Genomic DNA, 24,554 nt, shown 5'->3' on the forward strand with positions numbered 1-24,554 from the left:
TGAAATAAAATTGCAGTATATAAAAAATAAGTAAAATTTAAAATAAAATGAATAGCAAGAGAATAGCAAATCTTTGTAACTGAATGATAATGGAAATATGGTATATCAAACATACCGTATTTGAATACGGTATATCAAAATTTATGAGATTCAGCTATAGTAGTGCTTAGAGGAAAATTAATAGCTTTCAATACTCTATTAGAAAAGAATCAAAGAACTAAGTTTCTACCTTAAAAAATAGAGAAAGAACAAATTAAACCAATAGTAGAAGAAAGGAGATAATAAGGAGAGGAATGGAAATCAATGAAACTGAAAGCAGACAAACAATAGAGAAAATAAACATGGAATAAACAATTTCTTGTCTCTCGGCTCCAAATCCACCCTTCTTTGCCCTGCTTTGTGATACTGAAGCTGGATGCTGTAAACTTTCTTCCTTTGCTGGCTGGCTTGATTTTAGGTTTTGTCAGTAGAAATTGCTGTTGGTTCTTTGTAAGGTCACAGCAGGAGAGAAGGGGCTTTCTTTTTGGTATCTTATAGTTTTTTTCCTAGCACCTTAGCCAGCAAATGAGCATGTGGGAGGACCAGTAGCACTTACCTCAGTAGCCCTCACCTCAGTAGCCCTCCTGGACAAGCTCCAGCTCATTCACACCCTCTGGCATATTTCTCTGCCATGTAGTGGACTGATTCTACAGATCAGCTCCAGTCAGCCCATACCCTGCAGGAAGTTTCTCAGCCACCAACTGGGCTGTTCCTAGGAACCAGCTCTGGCCCTAGCCCTCTGGCAGGTTTCTTCGCTACAGGGAAGGTTGTTCTTGAGTCAGCACACCCCATACAGTGAGGTGTGAATCTCAGCAGCAGGGATGAAAGGGAACTTTCTTAATTCATTGCTTAATTATTTTCCCTCCATTTAGAGGTGGTAGCTGCTTTTGGACACCTTAGAACAATACTATCCAACAGAAGCTACATGTGTAATTTAAAATTTTCTAATAGCCACCTTTAAAAAAGGAAAATGTGAAGTTAATTTTTTAGATTTATTTAACACTGTATGTCTAAAATATTATCTTTTCAATATAAAATCATTACAAAACAAACTATTTTAACCTTTTTTTATATGAAGTCTTTAAAATCCACTGCATATTTTATGCTTATAACACATCTCCATTCCAACTAGCCACATTTCAAGTGCTCAGAACCCACTTCAGTGGCAAGTGGTTATCTACCATATTGGACAGTATATAGCCTTAACTCTTCTTTTACTTGCTGACAATTCTTCAGGTTAAATTTTCCCTGTTCAAATTACTAATGTGGTTTCTGTCTACTGACTGAACTCTGATTGATTCAGAGTTCAGTTTTCTTTTGAAAAGATTAATAAAATTGATAAACTCCTAGCAATACTGATCAGGGCCAAAAAGGGAGAAAACAACACAAATTACCTTAATCAAGAATAAAAAAGGGGACATCACGAGAGAGTCTCTAAACTTTAAAAACATAATAAAGGATATTGTAAACATCATAATACCAATATATTGTACAACTAAGATGAAATGAAAAATATTCTTGAAAAGTGCAACTTACTAAAATTCTCAGGAGAAAGAAAAATTGAATAGCCCTCTCTTAAAGAAATTGCATTTGTAATTATAAAAACCTTCCAATAAGTAAAACTGCAGTTCCCAGGTGGCTTTACTTGTGAATTCTACCACATATTTAAGAAAGAAATAATACCAGTCTTATGACACTCTTTCAGAAAACAGAGGATAATATTGGGCACACTGAACTTGTTTATGAGGCCAGCATAACTCATACCAAAACCTGATGAACTTTTAAGAAAGAAAAAAAAAGTATAGCCAAGTGGCCCCCATAACACACACTCAGATATCCTTAATATATTAACAAATAGAATTTAGCAATATTTTAAAATAATACTACATCATGATCAGTGGGGTTTATTTCAAGAATACAAAGTTGGTTCAACATTATAAAATTAACAAGCCTATTAATGGAGTAAAGGACAGGGTATTATGATTGTCTCAGTAGACGAAGAAAAATCATTTGACAGAAGTCAACACCCATTTATAATTTTTAAAAACTTTATGCAAACTAGGAATAGAAAATTGATAAATATCAATTTGGTAAGGATTGTCCACAAAAAGCATAGCTAACATCATACTTAATTGTGAAACATTGAATGCTTTACACCTAAGATAGGGAGCAAAGCAAGGATATTCACTTTCACCACTTACTGAAAAGTCTAGCCAGTGTAATTAAGAGTAGATAATTAACTTACCAGCTCTCCCTCACCCCCATATCCTCTATCATAGCATCCTATTTTTTTTCTAATAGTTATTATATATTTAATTATTTATTTACCTCTGTAAGTTCCTCAGTAAGTTCCAGGAGGGAGGAGTAGAATTGCTTCACAATACTGTGTTTCTGTTGCATGAAAAAGTGAATCAGCCATATGCATACACATGTCCCCATATCCCCTCCCTCTTGAGCCTCCTTCCCATCCTCCCTATCCCACCTCTCTAGGTCATTGCAAAGCACTGAGCCGATCTCCCTGTGCTATGCTGCTGCTTCCCACCAGCCAACTATTTTACACTTGGTAGTATATATATGTCAATGGTACTCTCACTTCACCCCAGCTTTGCCCTCCCACCCCATGTCCTCAAGTCCATTTTCTGTGTCTACCTCTTTATTCCTGCCCTGCAACTAGGTTCATCAGTACCACTTTTTTTTTTTTTTAGATTCCATATATATGTGTTAGCATACAGTATTTGTTTTTCTGACTTCACGCTGCATGACAGTCTCTAAGTCTATCCACCTCACTACAAATGACTCAATTTCATTTCTTTTTATGGCCGAGTAATATTCCATTGTATATATGTGCCATATCTTCTTTATCCATTCATTTGTCGATGGACATTTAGGTTGGTTCCATGTCCTGGCTATTGTAAATAGTGCTGCAATAAACATTGTGGTACATGTCTCTTTTTGAATTGTGGTTTTCTCAGGGTATATGCCCAGTAGTGGGATTGCTGGGTCATATGGTAGTTCTATTTTTAGTTTTTTAAGGAACCTCTGTACTGTTTTCCATAGTGGTTGTATCAGTTTACATTCCCACCAACAGTGTGGGAGGGTTCCCTTTTCACCACACCCTTTCCAGCATTTATTGTTTCTAGATTTTTTGATAATGGCCATTCTGACTGGCATGAGGTGATACCTCATTGTAGTTTTGATTTGCATTTCTCTAATAATTAGTGATGTTGGGCATCTTTTCATGTGCCTCTTGGCCATCTGTATGTCTTCCTTGGTGAAATGTCTGTTTAGGTCTTCTGCCCATTTTTTAACTGGATTGTATGTTTTTTTGATATTGAGCTCCATGAGCTGTTTGTATATTTTGGAGATTAATCCTTTGTCTGTTGTTTCACTTGCAAATATTTTCCTCACATACTGAGGGTTGTCTTTTTGTCTTGTTTATTTTTCCTTTGCTTGCAAAAGCTTTTAAGTTTAATTAAGTTCCATTTGTTTATTTTTGTTTTTATTTCCTTTACTCTAGGAGGTAGGTCAAAGATCTTGCAGTGGCTTATGTCAAAGAGTGTTTTTCCTATGTTTTCCTCCAAGAGTTTTATAGTGTCTGGTCTTACATTTAAGTGTTTAATCCATTTGGAGTTTATTTTTGTGTATAGTGTTAGGGAGTGTTCTAATTTCATTCTTTTACATGTAGCTATCCAGTTTTCCCAGCACCACTTATTGAAGAGGCTGTCTTTTCTCTTTGTCATAAATTAGGTGTCCATATGTGCGTGGGTTTATCTCTGGGCATTCTGTCTTGTACCATTGATCTATATTTCTGTTTTTGTGCCAGTACCATACTGTCTTGAGTACTGTAGCTTTGTGGTGTAGTTTGAAGTCAGGGAGCCTGATTCCTCCAACTCCGTTTTTCTTTCTCAAGGTTGCTTTGGCTATTCGAGGTCTTTTGTGTTTCCATACGAATTGTAAGATTTTTTGTTCTGATTCTGTGAAGAATGCCATTGGTAGTTTGATAGGGATTGCATTGAATCTGTAGATTGCTTTGGGTAGTATAGTCATTTTCACAGTATTGATTCTTCCAATCCAAGAACATGGTATATTTCTCCATCTGTTTATGTTATCTTTGATTTCTTTCATCAGTGTTTTATAGTTTTCTGAGTACAAGTCTTTTGCCTCCTCAGGCAGGTTCATTCCTAGGTATTTTATTCTTTTTGTTGCAGTGGTAAATGAGAGTGTTTCCTTAATTTCTCTTTCTGATTTTTCATTGTTGGTGTATAGGAATGCCAGAGATTTCTGTGCATTAATTTTGTATCCTGCAACCTTACCAAATTCACTAATTAGTTCTAGTAGTTTTCTGGTGGCATCTTTAGCATTTTCTAGGTATAGTATCATGTCATTGGCAAACAGTGGCAGTTTTACTTCTTCTTTTCTAATTTGTATTCCTTTTATTTCTTTTTCTTCTCGGATTGCTGTGGCTAGGACTTCCAAAACTATGTTGAATAAGAGTAATGAGAGTAGACATCCTTGTCTTGTTCCTGATCTTAGTGGAAATGCTTTCAGTTTTTCACCATTGAATATGATGCTTACTGTGGGTTTGTCATGTATGGCCTTTACTATGTTGAGGTAGGTTCCCTCTATGCCCATTTTCTGGAGAGTTTTTATCATAAATGGTGTTGAATTTTGTCGAAAGCTTTTTCTGCATCTATTGAGATGACCATATGGTTTTTATTCCTTAATTTGTTAATGTGGTGTATCACATTGACTGATTTGTGTATATTGAAGAATCCTTGCATCCCTGGGATAAATCCCACTTGATCATGGTGTATCATCCTTTTAATGTATGATTGGATTCAGTTTGCTGGTATTTTGTTGAGGATTTTTGCATCTATGTTCATCAGTGATATTACTCTATAATTTTCTTTTTTTGTGATACCTTTTTCTGGTTTTGGTATCAGGGTGATGGTGGCTTCGTATAATTAATTTGGGAGTGTTTCTCCCTCTGAAATTTTTTGGAAGAGTTTGAGAAGGATTGGTGTTAGCTTTTCTCTAAATGTTTGATAGAATTCGCCTGTGAAGCCATCTGGTCCTGGACTTTTGTTTGTTGGAAGATTTTTAATTATGGTTTCAATTTCATTACTTGTGATCGGTCTGTTTATATTTTCTAATTCTTCCTGGTTCAGTCTTGGAAAATTGTACCTTTCCAAGAATTTGTCCATTTCTTCGTGGTTGTCCATTTTATTGGCATATAGTTGTTGCAGAGTCTCTTATAATCCTTTGTATTTCTGCAGTGTCAGTTGTGATTTCTCCTTTTTCATTTCTTTTTTAAAAATTTATTTATTTTATTTATTTATTACCTTTGGCTCTGTTGGGTCTTTGTTGCTGTGCGCAGGCTTCCTCTAGTTGTGGCGAGTGGGTGCTGCTCTTTGTTGTGGTGCATGGGCTTCTCATTGCGGTGGCTTCTCTTGTCATGGAGCACGGGCTCTAGAGTGCAGGCTCAGTAGTTGTGGTGCACAGGCTTAGTTGCTCTGCGGCATGTGGGATTTTCCCAGACCAGAACTCAAACCTGTGTCCCCTGCATTGGCAGGTGGATTCTTAACCATTGTGCAACCAGGGAAGCCCCTCCTTTTTCATTTCTAATTTTATTGATTTACATCCTCTCCCTTTCTTCCTTGATGAGTCTGGCTACGGGTTTATCAATTTTGTTTATCTTCTCAAAGAACCAGCTTTTAGTTTTATTGATCTTTGCTATTGTTTTGTTTCTATTTCATTTTTTTCTGCTCTGATCATTATGACTTCTTTCCTTCTACTGACTTTGGGTTTTCTTTGTTCTTCTTTATCTAGTTATTTTAAGTGTAGGGTTAGATTGTTTATTTGAGATGTTTGTTTCTTGAGGTGAGATTGTATTGCTATAAACTTCCCTCTTAGGACTGCTTTTGCTGCATCCCATAGGTTTCGGGTCCTCGTGTTTTTGTTGTCATTTGTTTCTATGTATTTTTTTAATTTCTTCTTTGATTTCTTCAATGATCTCTTGGTTATTTAGTAGTGCACTGTTTAGCTTCCATGTATTTGTGGTTTTTTTCCTGTAATTGATTTCCAATCTCATAGCGTTGTGGTCAGAAAAGGTGTATGATATGATTTCAGTCTTCCTAAATTTTCCAAGGCTTAATTTGTGATCCAAGATGTGGTCTATTCTGGAGAAGTTCCATATGCACTTGAGAAGAAAGTATATTCTGCCACTTTTGGGTGGAGTGTTCTATAAATATCAGTTAGATATATCTGGTCTATTGTATCATTTAAAGCTTGTGTTTCCTTATTTATTTTCTGTTTGGATTATCTGTCCATTGGTGTAAGTGGGGTGTTAAAGTCCCCTGCTATTATTGTGTTACTGTCGAATTCTCCTTTCAGGGTTGTTAGCATTTGCCTTATGTATTGAGGTGCTCCTGTGTTGGAGCATAAACATTTATAATTGTTATATCTTCTTCTTGGATTGATCCTTTGATCATTATGTAGTGTCCCTCCTTTCCTCTTGTAACAGTCTCTATTTTATCTGATACGAGTATTGCTACCCAGCTTTCTTGATTTCCATTTGCATGGAATATCTTTCTCCATCCCTTCACTTTCAGCCTGTATGTGTCCCTAGGTCTGAAGTGGGCCTCTTTTAGACAGCACATATATGGGTCTTGTTTTTGTATCTATTCAGCCAGTCTCTGCCTTTTGGTTGGGGCATTTAGTACATTTACGTTCAAGGTTATGATCGATATGTATGTTCCTATTACCATTTTCTTAATTGTTTTGGGTTTGTTTTTGTGGGTCTTTTTCTTCTCTTGTGTTTCCCACCTAGAGAAATTTCTTTAGCATTTGTTGTAAAGCTGGTTTGGTGGTGCTGAATTCTCTTAGCTTTTGCTTGTCTGAAAAGCTTGTGACTTCTCCATTGAATCTGAATGAGAGCCTTGCCGGGTAGAGTAATCTTGGTTGTAGGTTTTTCTCTTTCATCACTTTAAGTATATCCTGCCACTCCTTTCTGGCCTGTAGAGTTTCTGCTGAAAAATCAGCTGATAACCTTATGGGGATTCCTTTGTATGTTAGTTTTTGTTTTTCCCTTGCTGCTTTTAATATTTTTTCTTTGAATTTAATTTTTGTTAGTTTGATTAATATGTGTCTCGGTGTGTTTTTCCTACAGTTTATCCTGTATGGGACTCTCTGTGCTTCCTGGGCTTGGGTGACTATTGCCTTTCCCATGTTAGGGAAGTTTTCAACTATAATCTCTTCAGATATTTTCTCAGAGCCTTTCTTTTTCTCTTCTACTTCTGGGACCCCTATGATCCAAATATTGGTTCATTTAGTGTTGTCCCAGAGGCCTCTGAGATTGTCTTCAATTCTTTTCATTCTTTTTTCTTTATTCTGCTCCTCAGCAGTTATTTCCACCCTTTTGTCTTCCAGCATACTTATTCGTTCTTCTGCCTCAGTTATTCTGCTATTGATTCCTTCTAGTGTATTTTTCATTTCAGTTATTGTGTTGTTCATCTGTTTGTTTGGTCTTTTAGATCTTTGTTAAACATTTCTTGTATTTTCTCAATCTGTACCTCCTTTCTATTTCCGAGATTCTGGATCATCTTTACTATCATTACTCTGAATTCTTTTTCAGGTAGATTGCCTATTTCCTCTTCATTTATTTGATCTTGTAGGTTTTTACCTTGCTCCTTAATCTGTGACGTATTTTTTTGCCATCTCATTTTTTTTTTTTTTTTTTTTTTTTTTATGAGTGGGATTGTGTTCCTTTCTTACTGGTTGTTTGGCCTGAGGCTTCCAACACTGGAGTTTGTAGGCTATTGGGTAGAGCTGGGTCTTGGTGCTGAGATGAGGAACTCCATGAGACCTCCTCACTCGGATGAATATTCCCTGGGGTCTGAGATTCTCTGTTAGTCCAGTGGTTTGGACTCGGAGTTCCCACCACAGGAGCTTCAGCCTGTCCCCAGGCTCATGAACCAAGATCCTGCAAACCTCCTGGGGCAGCAAAAAAAAAAAAAAGATAAAAAATAACAAAGTAAAAAATAAAATTAGACTAGGAAACTAAGAGATATTTTAGGAAGAATATAAAAGCAAAAATATAGATGAATCAACAACGAGAAGGTACATCAGTACCACAGTAGTAAAAAAGAGGAGGAGGGAAAAGAACAAAAATAGTGGGGGTGCCGGGAGAGGCCTTGGCTCTGGAGGGTGGGGCCTAAGCAAGGGTGAGGTTTGGATGGTGGGCCAGGCCAATGCACAGGACCCACAGGGCTGGAAAAGGCCGTGGGGGGTGGAGCTTAGGCTCAAGGAACAGAAGGGGCCCAGGCATGCCCCCAACCCCTGGTCTCAGAGGTCAGGGGACCTCACCTGGGAGCCCAGCAGGCTTCCTGGGCTCGAGTGGGTGGGGCAAATGCCCTCCTCTCCTGTCCTGCTCCTCTTGTCTGGGAGGGCCCCTGCCGCCTGCCTCTCCTGATCTCCCCGGCCTCCCTCCTATGCCCCCAAGGACCTGTGCAGCCTGGAGGGGGCTTTGGAGGGCAGGGGACTGGCCTGGGAGCTCAGCAGGCTCCCGGGGCCTGAGTGGGCGGAGCAATCACCCTCCGCTTCTCTCCCGCTCCTCCCAGATGGCCCCTCCCGCCTGCCTCTCCTGATCTCTCTGGCCTCCCTCCTACTACTCCAAGGACCCATGCTGTCTGGAGGGGGCTTTGGAAGGCAGAGGATTGACCTGGGAGCTCAGCAGGTTCCCTGGCCCGAGGGGCAGGGCTATCGCCCTCTGCTCCTCCCCCACTCCTCCTTCCTGCCTCTCCTGATCTCCCTGGCCTCAGGGGCCCTGATCCTGTCTGACCTCCACTTCTCCTCCCTCCTCAGTCCCCCTATGTCCTACTGGTTCACTTTCAGGTTCCTCCTGTCTCCTTTGGCATCAGAGTCCACCACCAGCGGCCGTCAGGCACCCTAGTTGTGGGGAGATGCTAACTCCTCGTCTTTCCACACTGCCATCTTGACTCTGCCCTGAATACTTTTAATGTTTGGGGAACCTTCTCTTCCCTAGCTTTTCATTTTTTTTCTGGAGAGATGTTCACTAATTTATCCCCAGGGAAGAAGTGAATGATCTCACTGGTGAGTTAATAGAAGGAGTTAGGTGAGTATCACTCATATCATACCTTTTTGCCTATTCAGTTGCAGAGAGCACTTATCCTAGTCCCTTCTTCCATGTAATAAATTTTGTAGGGGCAGCCCACACTGCAAGGAAAGTGCTGCTTATCATTGGGTAGCTAAATCTGTTTAATTCAGGGGTAAAAAATTAGCAAGCTTATCTGTCCTTAAACATAACATGTTTACTCCAATTCAACTTTACTAGTAATGTGGTCTATATATATATATATATTTAAATTGAAGTATAGTTGATTTACAATATTGTGTTAATTTCTGCTTTACAGCAAAGAGATTCAGTTATACATATATACATTCTTTTTATATATTATTTTCCATTATGGCTTATCATAGGATATTGAATATAGTTCTCTGTGCTATACAGTAGGACCTTGTTGTTTATCCATTCTATGTATAATAGCCTACTTCTGCTAACCCCAACCTCCTACTCCATCCTTCCCCCCAACCTCCTCCCCCTTGGCAACCACAAGGTTGTTCTCTATGTCCATGAGTCTGTTTCTGTTTCATAGGTTCATTTGTGTCATATTTTAGATTCCATGTAAAAGAGATATCATGTGGTATTTGTCTTTCTCTTTCTGACTTACTTCACTTAGTATGATAATCTCTAGTTGCATCCATGTTGCTGCAAATGGCATTATTTCATTCTTTTTTATGGCTGAGTAGTATTCTGTTGTATATATGTACCACATCTTCTTTATCCATTCATTTGTCAGTGGACATTAGGTTGTTTCCATGTCTTGGCTTTTGTGCATAGTGCTGCTAATGAACATGGGGTACATGTATCTTTTTTAATTAGAGTTTTGTCTGGATGTATGCCCAGGAGTGCCACTGCTGGATCATATGATAATTCTATTTTTAGTTTTCTGAGGAAACCTTCATGCTGTTTTCCATAGTGGCTGTACCAACTTACATTCCTACCAGCAGTATAGGAGGATTCCCTTTCCTCCATATCCTCTCCAGCATTTGTAGACTTTTTAGTGATGGCCATCTGACCATCAGAATCAGTGCAAAGTGATACCTCATTGTAGTTTAGATTTATATTTCTCTAATTATTAGTGATGTTGAGCACCTTTTCATGTGCCTGTTGGCCATTTGTATTTCTTCTTTGGAGGAATGTCTATTTAGGTCTGCTGCCCATTTTTTAATTGGGTTATTTGGTTTTTTTTCTGTTGAGTTGTATGAGCTGTTTGTATTAAGCCCTTGTTAGTTACATTATTTGCAAATATTTTCTCCCACTCTGTAGGTTATCTTTTCATTCTGTTTATGGTTTCCTTTGCTGTGCAAAAGCTTGTAAGTTTCATTAGGTCCCATTTGTTTATTTTTGTTTTTATTTCAGTTGCCTTGGGAGACTGTGTGATCTATATTTTTACCTTTAGTTTTCTGACTTATATTCCCTTCCTTTTCAAAAAGGGAAAAGGGGAGGGAGTGTTATTGACTTGTTCTAAATTCTAACATTTACTAACTAAAAACTAAATATTTATTTGTCAAAAAAATCATAGAATTAAATTACAAACTATTTAGGAAAAAAAGTGACACAGGTGATAGAGAAGGTTTGCTATCATTAAGATATAAGGAGCTCTTACAAATCCTTAAGAGAAAAATTAACTGCGATAGAAACCCAAGAAAACATAAGCTGCAACCCACAAAGTAAGAAATATACAAATGGCTAGTAGTAATGACAGCTATCATTCACTGAGGACTTACTATGTACTATGTCCTAAACAATTTATATGCATTGACTCATTTAATCTTTCAGCAACTTGGTAACATGTTATTTTTTTCCATTTTACCATGACAAACACTTATATATAGTGTTTGTTATATACTAGGTAGCATTGGAGCTTTTCACTTTTTTCCAGCCTATGTCATTATAATAGAAAAACTAATTGTTAAAATTTATGTATGTTTTTGCCCCTTTCTTTTATTTTAGGAATGGAACATTACTAAACTTTCAATTGAATATGATTCTGAGCCCTTTGGAAAGGAACGAGATGCAGCTATTAAGAAATTGGCTACTGAAGCTGGGGTAGAAGTAATTGTACGAATTTCACATACATTATATGACCTAGACAAGTAAGTTTTTTTTAATGGTAAAATACTATAATATTTTTCATCTTAACCACTTTTAAGTGTACATTTCAGTGGTTTTAAGTACATAGAAAATGTACTGTGGGAATGTACTGTGGGACTAGTTTATAAAGTGGAAATAAAAACATACACAATAGACTTGTGGTAGAATTAAGTGAATATATGTCAAACCTTTAGCATTTTATTTAACATCTGTGATTTTTGTTTACCCAGTGACAGATACCAAAATTACAGACATAAGTACATAAGATAAACATACTCAGAATTTCAATTTCAAAACTATTAAAAGCATCACACAGTTATCTTTGACTGTTCTAACTCAGCCTACTAACTTGCCTTTCTGGGCTCTTAGCAATGTTAATTTTATAGTTTATATGACATACATAGCCACAAACTGCCTTGATATATTTTACATGATTGTCATAAGTTATTTTATTTTATGTGTATATATCTAGTCTCTGGATTTTAAGTCCATATGCACATTTTATGTAATATTACATAGTCTTCTGAACAATGGTATAATATCTTATTTCTCAAAGCGTATTTCCTGGACTATCAGTTTTTGGTGATGCTTTGTCCAACAAAGATTCCGTGGTCAAGTTTAAATTTAGAAAGCTTTATATGCTGTAAGATTTGAAGGTTCATAAGATTTGTTAACATTAACCTTTAGCATACTATCATCCTTACAAGTGCTGAAATCTCACAATTTATGTACCTTTTAAATTATTTTACTTTTTTATTTTCACATTTTGTCAAGTTAATAAAACTAATTCTGTAAGTAACACGACAAGCTAGTTAATTTTATTCCAAGTGTATCAAAATATTGTGGTTCGATTCAGTCAAGGCTCTTACTTGATATTAAGCCAGAAGTCATATATCCTTCGATAATAAAGTTGCCTTCTAGTTTACCAGATTTCTTAACTTTAGAGAGCTGATAGCAAGGAGGCAAAACAAGATAAGAGCAATTGCTTTAAGTGGGAAACTCAGTGTTGTGCATAAAATTGGAATGTTTGTTAGATTGAGTGTGAGTATTTACCACATATAATCCATCATATAAAAATGTAACATATAGAAAACATTTTTTCTAAGATTTTTATTCTGCTTCTGTTATGTAATTAGCAGTGTCCTCAGTAGTGCCATTGTAGTATCATTATAGTGGACAGATTTCATTATGACCCTATATATAAACTCAAAGTATTATACCAAAGCAAAATTACTAAAAGCAGAGAGCATAGTTTTTATGGTGGTTACTTTCTGTATGTACAACTGATACATAATTATATGTGGTATAATGAAAACTGTACTGTATTTGGATTAAGAAAACCTTGATTTGCTATTTATTAGTTATGTGACCTTGACTATTAAATTCTCTTGAGGCTTCAGTTGCTGATGCATAAAACGATGGAGTTGGATTTTACCAATAATTTTTTACTAAGGCTAAATGCTAGTAAGCAAATGGCCATAGTGAAAAAGAATAATTGGTATTTCCAAATTGTGTCTAATTCAGACTACCATTGGTAAGACTTATCTTTCCTTTTAGTATTACTTAATTGAGAAATTAGTGATCAGAATTAAATATAAAATATATACATGAGATACATATGCTGACATTTAACAAAAACATGAGCACAATAGAAAATAGCAAGTGATTATCATGACAGTAATATAGAATCCTAATTAATGAGACTTGCTGATTGCTCCTTGGTATAATATTGGCCTGGTTTAGTTTTTATTGATGATTAAGAGATTCTTTGAGCTGTGTTGTGGTATGTTTTTATATTTCCATATATATTATTTTTTGTTTTTGCCTTTAGGCTTATTTAGCCACTTGTTTTTCCACTCATAGGTGCTTAATTCCCTTTGTCTTAAAAGTTTTGATATTTGCATACACTATATTTTTGATACCTAGCAGATGTCTATAAAATGAAGAGAATGATTTTTAGATTTGTTAATTATTTTAACAAGTTTCTTGGTCCTTAAGCCTTTTCAGAATTTATCAATCAAAATGTATTGTCCTTTTTTTAATACTAACAGCATTTTACTAACTTTTGTAATAGGATCATAGAACTAAATGGTGGACAACCACCTCTTACTTATAAAAGATTCCAGACTCTCATCAGCAAAATGGAACCACTAGAGATACCAGTAGAGACAATTACTTCAGAAGTGATAGAAAAGTGCACAACTCCTCTGTCTGATGACCATGATGAGAAATATGGAGTCCCTTCACTGGAAGAACTAGGTAGGTGTAAACGGTAATACATGTGGAGCTTAAGAGTTAATAAACCATTCAGAAAAATCCCACTTCTAATTTGTCATGTAAAGTATTTTGCACTAAAAGGAAAAGAAAGGAGAAAAAAGAAAAGAAACTCTGAAACTAAGAAGTGATAAATCTGTGCGTTATTTATGTGTTCTATAAATATGTGGTCTATCTGTTATCACCTTAAAATGTACATCTTAAAGAACAGAGACCATGTTATATATCATCTATTTTTGAGGACCTATCCAGGGCTGTCATTTCATTTTTATGCGACTGTCAATTTTTTTTCTTTTCTTTTCTTTTTTTTTTTTAGGTTTTGATACAGATGGTTTATCTTCTGCAGTGTGGCCAGGCGGAGAAACTGAAGCACTTACACGTTTGGAAAGGCATTTGGAAAGAAAAGTATGATAATACAGATGATGTTTATATTGTCAAACTGGCATTTTAAAAATAATTTCACTCTTTTTTAAAAACAGAAAAACTGTTGAAAAAGAAGGATTGAGAGAAATAGTTAAAATAGAGCAATCCTAATTGTTTGAAAATTAACAACTATCTCTTCATTTAAATACCCTTCTTCCTCCTCTTCTGATTATTTCCTCTTTAGCTACTATCAATACTACCCCTTCTATTCTTACTTTGTAAGCTGGTATCTGATGACTATAACTTTGAAGCTAGGATAGAGTTCTTCTATTTCATATTTTTCTCAGTGTCAGAGAGACAGATTGAAGGTGCTCTCAGCCTTGTGTTAGGAATTTACTGCATGAGGATGGCTAAAACAAAAGAATGATCACTTTTATCTTGCTTGTTTTTTATTAAAATCTGTCATTTGTGGCTAGAAAAATGATATTTTATTTTCCAAGCCCTATGTAACTTTTAAAAAAATCTCAACTTTAAACAATCTTTTAAAATGGAAAAGGCAATTAGTTAGCATAATTTTCTCTGTGTGTTTTCAGGCTTGGGTGGCAAACTTTGAAAGACCTCGAATGAATGCGAATTCCCTGCTCGCTAGCCCTACTGGACTCAGTCCTTATCTCCGATTTGGTTGTTTGTCATGTCGACTGTTTTACTTCAAACTGACAGATCTCTACAAAAAGGTATTATCTGGAACTGGAGCTTATTTTTCAAAATACTTTTTTCTTAAATTGCTGATAATACTTCTTTGCTTTTTAATCTTAGGTAAAAAAGAACAGTTCCCCTCCCCTTTCCCTTTATGGGCAACTGTTATGGCGTGAATTTTTCTATACAGCAGCAACAAATAATCCACGCTTTGACAAAATGGAAGGAAATCCCATCTGTGTTCAGATTCCTTGGGATAAGAATCCTGAGGCTTTAGCGAAATGGGCAGAAGGACGGACAGGCTTTCCATGGATTGATGCCATCATGACACAGCTTCGTCAGGAGGGTTGGATCCATCATTTAGCCAGACATGCAGTTGCTTGCTTCCTGACACGAGGTGACCTGTGGATTAGTTGGGAAGAAGGAATGAAGGTAAGTGTTCTTCCAGCTAATGTAGTATGGCCTTATTCTGAAGAACTCTGTACCTTTATAAAACAATTCCTAAAAATTGTCTGCTATGTAGATTCATTTATAGTCTAATTTTTTCAATAGAAAAGCATTTAATTCTCATCATACAGACACACTTTTGGGGAGCAGAATGGCATAATCAGATAGGAGAACTGGTGAAAAGTGGTTCAGTTAACCTGAAGTCATTTCAATGGCTAAATCAGCCTAGCCATCAAGGGAGCTATAAGATTTAATACTCTGGACTTATTGGGTCGATATATATTTATAGGTGATCATTTCTGTCACATAAAGGATTCATCTGAGTTCTTAGAAATAGCAAATTTGTTTTATAAATGTTAAGCTATAAATCATTTCATCTCACTTCAATACCATAGCTTTTTAGTCATAATTATATTATGTAATGTGAAGCATACAACATTTTGTGACATCTTTTGGTTATATATAATGGGACTTAAATATATGTTTTACCTTCCTGCCTATATCATAAATTTCCCCTATCCAAAGACCATTTCTGATCCTGTGTTTTTTTACATCTCCTGTATTTCCTAGTACAAAGTTGTGCATGAGGTAGATGTACAGCACACAATGAATTTATAAAAAATAATTTATTTTAATTCTATTTCTCTTTTGGATCAAGGAATCCCAAATTTAAACTGTATAATACTAATGAATTTTTAAAGGTCATTTGTATTTGATTGTTCCCATTATGTAGGCCATTGTACTAAGCTTCCAAGTTTTTGTTGGTGGTTTATTTGGTAGCATTTTTGCATTCTTGAAAGTGTTTACTGCTTTTTCTTCCAGTTTTTTAATCTTCTCATATCCCATCTTATCCTTTTAAATTGGTGACTTTAATAACTTTTACTCTCCCCTCTTCCAGTAACACTGCAAAGATTAGAATAGTAAATTCTATTCAGAAATCTATATATTACTAATATGTTTCTTTCCCTGAAATAACTCATTATAGAATAGAACACAGACAAGGAAGCTAACTTTGGAATGTTTAAGTTTACAGCTCTGTGCTAGATTTTCTTGCCTTGACTTTTGATCTACAGAGACCTGGAAAAATGCTTGCTTTGAGAATTACGTGTGTGCAGACTAATTGTGATTACTGTTACTTCCGAAGGTATTTGAAGAATTATTACTTGATGCAGATTGGAGCATAAATGCTGGAAGTTGGATGTGGCTGTCTTGTAGTTCCTTTTTCCAACAATTTTTTCACTGCTATTGTCCTGTTGGTTTTGGTAGGAGAACAGATCCCAATGGAGACTATATCAGGTAAATCAAGAATGATTATTATTCAGTCTGGAATAGCTAATCTAGGAAGAACTTTTCATGTTTAAGCAACATGAAAAGTGGGTATTCCCCACTCATCATGGGCAGCAGAGATGAGCAGAAGGGTAACAAATCATTTAAATAGTATTGATTTGATTTTGGTCATTCATAGCTAATAAATAGTTTGTTATAATTTGCTTATAGTTCATTTTATTAATAATTTTTCTTCCTTCTCCCAAAAGACGTTATTTGCCTGTCCTACGAGGCTTCCCTGCAAAATATATCTATGATCCTTGGAATGCACCAGAAGGTATTCAAAAGGTAGCCAAATGTTTGATAGGAGTTAATTACCCCAAACCAATGGTGAACCATGCTGAGGCAAGCCGTTTGAATATTGAGAGGATGAAACAGATCTATCAGCAGCTTTCACGATATAGAGGACTAGGTATGTCAGTAAATGCCTTTGATTTGTTTCTTTGGCAGCTGTTTATGTACCCATCCTTGAACTTGATCTTGATCATAACTTAATAGGAAATTTTTTCCCTTTAGGTCTTCTTGCATCAGTGCCATCTAATCCTAATGGGAATGGAGGCCTCATGGGGTATTCTCCTGGAGAAAATATCCCAGGTTATAGCAGCAGTGGAAGTAAGTGAAAAGGAAATTTCTGCACTTAGTAACATAAAGAGATTAATTATAAATATATTGTTTATCATACCTCACTATAATATGTTTTTTAAAATCTATCTTTAAATTGTGTAATAGGTTCCTTGTACACATGCATACATGTACATATACATACACACATACCCTCACTCCATTAGTGACATTTTAGAGATAGAAACATCATTATATATAGTGGAATTGGGTCAAGGTAAAGATCTTGCAAACTGAATGAGGTTAGCAATTTTTAAGGATAAAATGAAACTGAAATGTTATATATTCAGAATGGTCATTATTTTTTACTCCCTTTAAGTATATATCAGCTATAAGGTAATTAGTTAAGAAGGTCAGAGGCCCTGTGAACGTGGCCAAAAGATTTATCACGCACATGCATAGGGCCTCTAGTCCTTTTGCACGTGAGTTTTTTCTTACAAAGCCTGGTCTATAATGGTTTTCTTTGTGATATATATAGTTAGTTGCCACATATGTTCTTAATATGTGTCAAGAAGTCAGTATGTATTGGAAATTTGAATCATATCAATTTTCAAAGTTTCTAACCAAAAATAGCATGAAGCTAATTAATTTGATTAAAAACAAGGCTGAATGGCTGGACTTATTACTTTCTGTTTGGTCGTGTAAGGGGATAAAAACATCCATATTCTAAATTCTAAAACGTCATTTTGTGGTTTGGAAATAAGGTTTTTTTGGTATTTCAGTTATAGGTAGTAAAATAAATAATTCTGCATGGTTACTAAAAGGCAAAAAAAAAAAACACCAAGGCTGCATTAGAGGAAAGCTTATTTTTTTTTAAAAAAAGAAGTCAGCTATTCAAAATTTGATATTAAGAATAACACCTTTAACAAATTGAACCTTTCTGAATTCAGAAATATTTTGCATACTTTTGAGAGCATCAACAATTAGCTTAAGGAGAAAGAAACGAAAGCACTCATATCTTGACTGCCTACTTTGTGCCTAAGTATGAGGGGATTTTGGCCACATACTCACAATAACCTTGAGGGGTGGTGGTAGGCTTCTCATTTTATGATTGGGAAAATTAGCCTAGAAGAGTTAGGTAACTTAACCAAGATCCCACAGTTAGTAAGTAGTTGAGCTAAGATTCAGATCCAAGTCTAACTAGTCCTAAAGTTCATACTCTTTCCTGTATCACTGGGTCTCCCCTGCAAATGTAATGCCAAATGTAGTGTTCATAAGACAAAATATTTTATTACTGGAATGTGTTTCACCTGCATTCAAATTGTTGCTAATGATGGCAGTGTACTTCAAAAATGTTCTTTCTCAGCGTCTCCTACAATTTGAAGTAAACTTTAACAAGGTAGCATTTCAAAAGTTCTATCAGATTTATTATGCAGTTCACAGACTGCCTCTTTTGCCCACACATGAGTTTGAGGGACAGAAGTTCTGTGAAGCAGTGAGATAACAAGCAGGTGGCAGAGGGTGGAAAGCAACAGACTCCAGTTACCTAGCTAATGGATAATGATGGTACATACTGCTTCTTAGTCCAAATCTGTATTTATCTGCAAAACTAATCATGTTAGCAAGTTAAACTGGAATAATTTTGCTTCACAAATTTATAAACATGATGTTTTGTGATAGGATTAATAAATCTTGAAAGTAGTCTAATCATGTAAATATTTGCCTATAACACACTTTGTAGCTAGGTGCTTAGAGGCTTTCAAAAGACATAGAAGACATAAAAGCTACATAGAGCTTAGAGTCTAAATGGGGGTGTGGAAGGGGTAAAAAGAAAATGAAAAAAGTGATAAATTGTAAGACACTGCCTCCTCATGCAATAGGAAAAAAGGGAGTTGAAGGAACTAGGAAACTTTTCTTAGAAGATGGTGGGGGACTTCCCTGGTGGTGCAGTGGTTAAGAATTTGCCTGCCAATGCAGGGAACATGGATTCAAGCCCTGGTCAGGGAAGATCCCACACGCTGCGGAACAACTAAGCTGGTGCGCCACAATTACTGAGCCTGTGCTCTGGAGCCCGTGAGCCAAAACTTCTGAGCCCGTGTGCCACAACTACAGAAGCCCACGTGCCTAGAGCCTGTGCTCCGCAACAAGAGAAGCCACCGCAATGAGAATGAAGAGTATCCCCGACTCAACCACAGCTAGAGAAAGCCCGCAGACAGCAACAAAGACCCAATGCAGCCAAAAATAAATAAATAAAAAAAATTTTTTTAAAAAGAAGATGGTGGGGTGGGTAGCATTTAAGTAGGCAGATGAAGGAGAGAGCATTGTAGACCTGAAAATGGGAGTGATTATGGCAAGATCCTTAGGTTACTATGCTGTTAAGAATTTCTCCCCTCAGGTTTCTGTTCCATTTGAAAGGACTTACATGGGGACTTCCCTGGTGGCGCAGTGATTAAGAATCTGTCTGCCAATGCAGGGGACATGGGTTCGATCCTTGGTCCAGGAAGATCCCACATACCACAGAGCAGCCAAGCCCACACGCCACAACTACTGAAGCCCGCATGCCCTAGAGCCCGCATGCTGCAACTACTGAGCCTGCGTGCTGCAACTACAGAAACCGGCACACCTAGAGCCAGCGCTTCACAACAAGAGAAGCCACCGCAACGAGAAGCCCACGCACTGCAACAAAGAGTAACTCGCGCTCACCGCAACTAGAGAAAGCCTGTGCGCAGCAATGAAGACCCAACGCAGCCAAAATATAAATTAAAAATTTTTTTTAAATGCTAGAAAGGACTTATACTTCAGAAGCGTATCCCTTAATGCCCCATACTTACCCTATTCGTAGGCTTTTATTTACAGTGTCTTAAAGGCATTTCAAAGGGCAAGATTCTTTATGATTTAAGTTTTTTAATGACTGTGCAAAAATTCTTAATCTCTGCAACAGAAACTGCATTTTTGTCCTCTCATTTTTGTAGACTTTTTGTGCTCAGGAAAGGAATAAACTAACATACAAAGATGCCTTGAGGTATTTTTGTTCTTATAATAAAGCAGACTACTAAAATTTTTTCTATTATAAAATACCTGTTCAGCATTATTAGTTATTGGGGAAATGCAAATTAAAACTACTAAGAGATAGAACTTCACACCCACTTAGGGTGACCAGTTATCACTGATTGCCTGGCATTGAGGAGTTTCTTGGGACACAGGACTTTCCATGCTAACACTTGAAGAGTCCCAAACTGGGATGAGTTGGTCACCCTATAACCACTAGAGTGGTTGAAATAAAAAAGACAGACAGTAACGAGTGTGTGGAGGATGTGAAGAAACTGGAACGCTCATACATTGCTGAGAGGTAGGGTGTAAAACAGTGAAGCCATTTTGGGAAGCAGTTTGGCAGTTTCTTAAAAGCTAAACATAAATTTAACATACAACCCAGAAATTCCATTCCTAAGTGTCTATCCAAAAGAAGTGAAAATACATGTCTACACAGAGACTTATATGTGAATGTTTATAATAGCTTTATTCATGATAGTCAAAATGGAGTGTATCCATATAATGGAATATTAATTCATAAAAAGGAACAAAATGCTGATATATGCTACAACATGGATAAATCTCAAAAATATTATGTTAAGTTAAAGAAGCCAGACACAAAAGACCACATGCTGCATGATTCCACTTATATGAACTAGTGAGAAAAGTCATGTTTTTAAAAGAGAAATTAGATTAGTGCCTACCTTAGGCTTATAGGTAGGAATGGAGAATGAAAGCAAATGGACATGAGGGATCTTTTGGATGTGATGAAAATGTTCTAAAGCTGGATTATGCTGGTGATTACACAACTCTGTAAATTAACTAAAAATTATTGAACTGTACCCTTAAAACAGTTGAATTTTATGGTATATAAATTACTCCTCAAAACTGCTTTAAAAAACTATTCACTATAGACAGTTTAGAAAATTCAGAAAAATAGAAAATAACAATAAAAATCAAATAAATACGATAATTGAAAAATGTATTTGTTGAAGTTTTTTTAATTGTAAAATATGCACAACATAAAATTTAGCATTTTAACCATTTTAAATGTACAATTCAGTGGAATTAAGTACCTTCACATTATTTTGTGAAGATTTCAATAGAGTCGTGCAAAGATGCATGATGACAAGTATCGCTACTAGGGGAAGCCCTGATGATGGTAAGACCAGTAGCAGCACCATTCAGCGGTGAATTTGCCACAGTCCTGAGTCTGGCCTTCAGCCTTACAAGTCTAAAGCCTGAACGTTTGCTATAATTAGTGGTGACCATTCTGTGAATGACAGACTAGAAATTTTAAAATCATATGAATTAAAATATCAACAGGGAACATTAGTTTATTAGCTTATGGTGGAAATATTCCTTTCCAGAAGTCCTCATCCTTGATCAGGGCATTCACTTTCCCAATTTTGAGTACCCGAAAAGCTGAATTCTTTATCCAGAGAAATGTGATAAGTATGAAGTTACACTAAAAATAAGTAGATTGTCTTGTTTGGGCCATCATGCAACCACTCCTAGGGGTAGGATCCTCATATTTTTCCATAATGTTTTCTCTAGAATCTACTTTTCTGTGCTAACCCATTCTCCTATAACATTTTTTCTTTTTAGGAGAGTTGATACAATTTTACAGGCTAGGTAACTGCTCCATTGTTTAACTCTCATCTGGCAGGACCTTATTCCCTTACTGTATCTCCAAGGACATATGTTTTAGATAGGTGCTGAGGGAGGAGGAGGTGAAGGAAGGATGTATATCTCACTGATGCCCTATGTTTTGACTTCATGATCAAGTGTCTAATTGTCATCCAGTAAAGAAGTGTTTTTTAGAAAATGATTATTAGTGATTTTGCCCTTGAACAGTCCACATTCCTATGACCCTAAATTTAAGGACAAGTTAAGTTTTCCTGATTTGGGTATGAGTTTTGGTTCATATGAAGGGTTGTGGATTAATCCTAAAACGCACAATACAAATACTAAAAATTAGATTTGTAATCGTAATACATACAACTTGAAATTAGTTTAAGTAATTTTACTATGTTTAACATACTAACAGGTTGCACTCCAGGGAGTGGTATTTTACATTATGCTTATGGAGATAGTCAGCAAACTCACCTATTAAAGCAAGGTAAGAATGTAGCATTTGAGCATACTCTTCTTCTCACCTTTCTTATCTTAAACATACATTTTTTTTAAATGTGTAGGAAGAAGCTCCACGTGCACTGGTCTCAGCAGTGGGAAACGTCCTAGTCAGGAAGAGGACACACAGAGTATTGGTCCTAAAGTCCAGAGACAGAGCACTAACTAGGTAAATATTTTAGAGCTTTATTTCTTGCTTTAGCGGAGTATATAATCAACATAAATTAATATAATTTCCAAAATGGAGCTAATCTCTATTTTCAAACCAGAGAATCTGAGGCATAAATTTTTCAGTGATTGTTACAAAATCAGTTAATTCTTAGACAAGAGAAATGTATCTGTACTGGACAAAGTGCTGTACTCAGTTTTATGGTCGTCTGAACTGATGATCTTCAAATTTGAAAAGCTTATGATGTCATGCTCAGGTTTTTCCTCGGAAAAAGCCATCCTTTTCATTTCCTTCCTGTGTGACCAGGAGTCTAAAACAATTAAAGTGACTTTTTTATTTTAGTGGTATTAATATAATCCCCTTATGAAAATTTCCCCAAATCTTCTCTTGATTTTATAAATTTCTTTTATTTATTGTGATACTTCTAAAATCTAAATTATTTCCAGTTTGGGAATAGTTTAAGTTTTTTTAAAATGTTGGCCCTTTTTGGAAGTGTCAGAAAGCCATGCCTGTATTCAGTTCAACTGGTTATGGGATACTATTTTGTGATTTAAATTTATATGAAAAGTATTCATATAGTGCATTTGCCAGTTTTTAAAGACTGCTGTTTCTTCAGTTATCTTGAACTGTTTACGTTTTTTAATCATTGCTATTTTTTAATACCAATATAATTAATCTGTAAATTTCTTGAAGATCAATAAACAGTCATCAGATTTTTGTCATTCCTTGCAATCAAGCTTTACCCAGTTTTTTTTTTTTCCTTAAATCACAGAAAACATTCAGAAGGAATACCGTTGCAGCAGAAATTGGTGGGCAGTTCAGTACTTTTTCAGTTAAATTATTTTAAAATGTTCTTCATTAATGGAAAACAGTTACATATTGAAATGCATTATTTCTAATAACATTTCTGTAGTTTTTAACTTTTTAATGAATTTGACATAGGACAAATGGTAATTTGTATATAAAGAACTTGGTAAAAGAATTTGCTTAATGTAAATATGAATAGTCACAATTAGTATAGACCCATCAATATATTTTTGATAATCTTTCATGTATGGTAAAAATTAAAGTGGCAAACTGATATTCTGATATAAAAATCAAAGTTTTGAGAGTCAATGTGAGAATATAGGATTTTAGACTTTCTTAAAAGACTTTGTTAAAATTTTAAGACAGAATTTTTCTTGACATCATTATTTGGTCTAACTTTGAACTCTTTGACAATAATGTTTCAGAAAACATGTGTAATCAAAATTGGTAGTTGTAGCCTCCATTAACATAGACAATATATATTTTAAAGCTTTATGTATGCCTGTTTTGACCCAAAGTTGTGGATATCATAGTATCATGTGTTAAGTTCTTCTTGTCTCCCTTTCTTTGTTCAGTTACAGCTAAAGTGACTTTGTTATTAAAGTATATGCGTATATGGAATCCTGTGTACTTGGTGGTTTTTTTTTTTTTCCTTTCCTTTTTTAAAAATTTTTTGTTTGTTTTAGGTAAGGGGGAGAGCATTGGTATGTGAGATGTGATCACAAATTAGAGACAGATTCTGTAAACTACATGTCACCATTCTGAATGAAGAAACAGCTAATATATATTTAGTAAAATACTTTTCAAAATTATTCCAAGTAAGAATACTATCTTCCAAATACTTCGTACTTTTAAAAATAAAGTTATCTATAAGAAAGATTTAAAATCAAAGAGATTTTTTTCAAGTAATTGGGCTTATAACTCTGAGTTAGTCAGTATGGGGTAGCAGTTAAGAGTGTGGGCCCTGGAGTCAAATGCCTGGCTCTGTCACTCATTAGCTTTGAGATCTTGGGCAATTATTAACCTTTTGTGCCTTCTTTTTTCTCTTCTATAAAAAGTGAGGATGAGAGTAGTATCTGCTTCATACTACATATGAAATGGTCATAACAGTGCCTGGCATGTGGTAGGATGCTCAGTAAATATTAGCTACAGGATTGCTGTTCTGTGTAGCTAGCTCTCTGGAATGTACAGTGCATAGTCTGCATAACTGCCCGCTGCAGCTCTGGCTAGCTGCCATTATTGTTATCATTATTATTATCCCTTTACTGTTCTCCAGTAGGCCAGTTCTTACCATTTGGAATTATAAACATTGGCTTTTGTTTTCCCATCTTTATTAGTGATGTTCAGTGTGGTAATTGTATTTAAAGGTAACTCAAAATAAATTTGAGTCAGAAATCCAGAAACAATCATTTTTATTTTTAGATGATACACATTTTAAAAAGTATCCTGGATAATGAATTAATACTGATCAAT

General features: G+C 35.7%; 1 protein-coding gene across 3 annotated transcripts in view; it reads left to right on the forward strand.

Moving 5' to 3' along the window:
- CRY1 (cryptochrome circadian regulator 1) overlaps window positions 1-23,988 on the forward strand; it is a 93,187-nt gene extending 69,199 nt beyond the window's left edge. Inside the window, exons 3-13 of one of the 3 annotated variants that reach the window (XM_079937785.1) lie at window positions 11,135-11,277; window positions 13,350-13,534; window positions 13,866-13,954; window positions 14,506-14,646; window positions 14,729-15,040; window positions 16,200-16,351; window positions 16,591-16,793; window positions 16,898-16,993; window positions 22,023-22,094; window positions 22,175-22,274; window positions 23,047-23,988. In XM_079937785.1, coding sequence (XP_079793911.1) covers window positions 11,135-11,277; window positions 13,350-13,534; window positions 13,866-13,954; window positions 14,506-14,646; window positions 14,729-15,040; window positions 16,200-16,351; window positions 16,591-16,793; window positions 16,898-16,993; window positions 22,023-22,094; window positions 22,175-22,274; window positions 23,047-23,173 — 1,620 coding nt within the window. In that variant the 3' untranslated portion in view covers window positions 23,174-23,988. Of the gene's footprint in view, window positions 1-11,134; window positions 11,278-13,349; window positions 13,535-13,865; window positions 13,955-14,505; window positions 14,647-14,728; window positions 15,041-16,199; window positions 16,352-16,590; window positions 16,794-16,897; window positions 16,994-22,022; window positions 22,095-22,170; window positions 22,275-23,046 lie in introns of all 3 variants that reach the window. The other 2 variants (XM_079937783.1, XM_079937784.1) reach the window with 2 other exon arrangements.
- Window positions 23,989-24,554: the final 566 nt, after the last annotated feature.

The sequence above is a fragment of the Stenella coeruleoalba genome, assembly GCF_951394435.1.
Source record: "Stenella coeruleoalba genome assembly, chromosome: 11".
Lineage (NCBI taxonomy): Eukaryota > Metazoa > Chordata > Mammalia > Artiodactyla > Delphinidae > Stenella > Stenella coeruleoalba.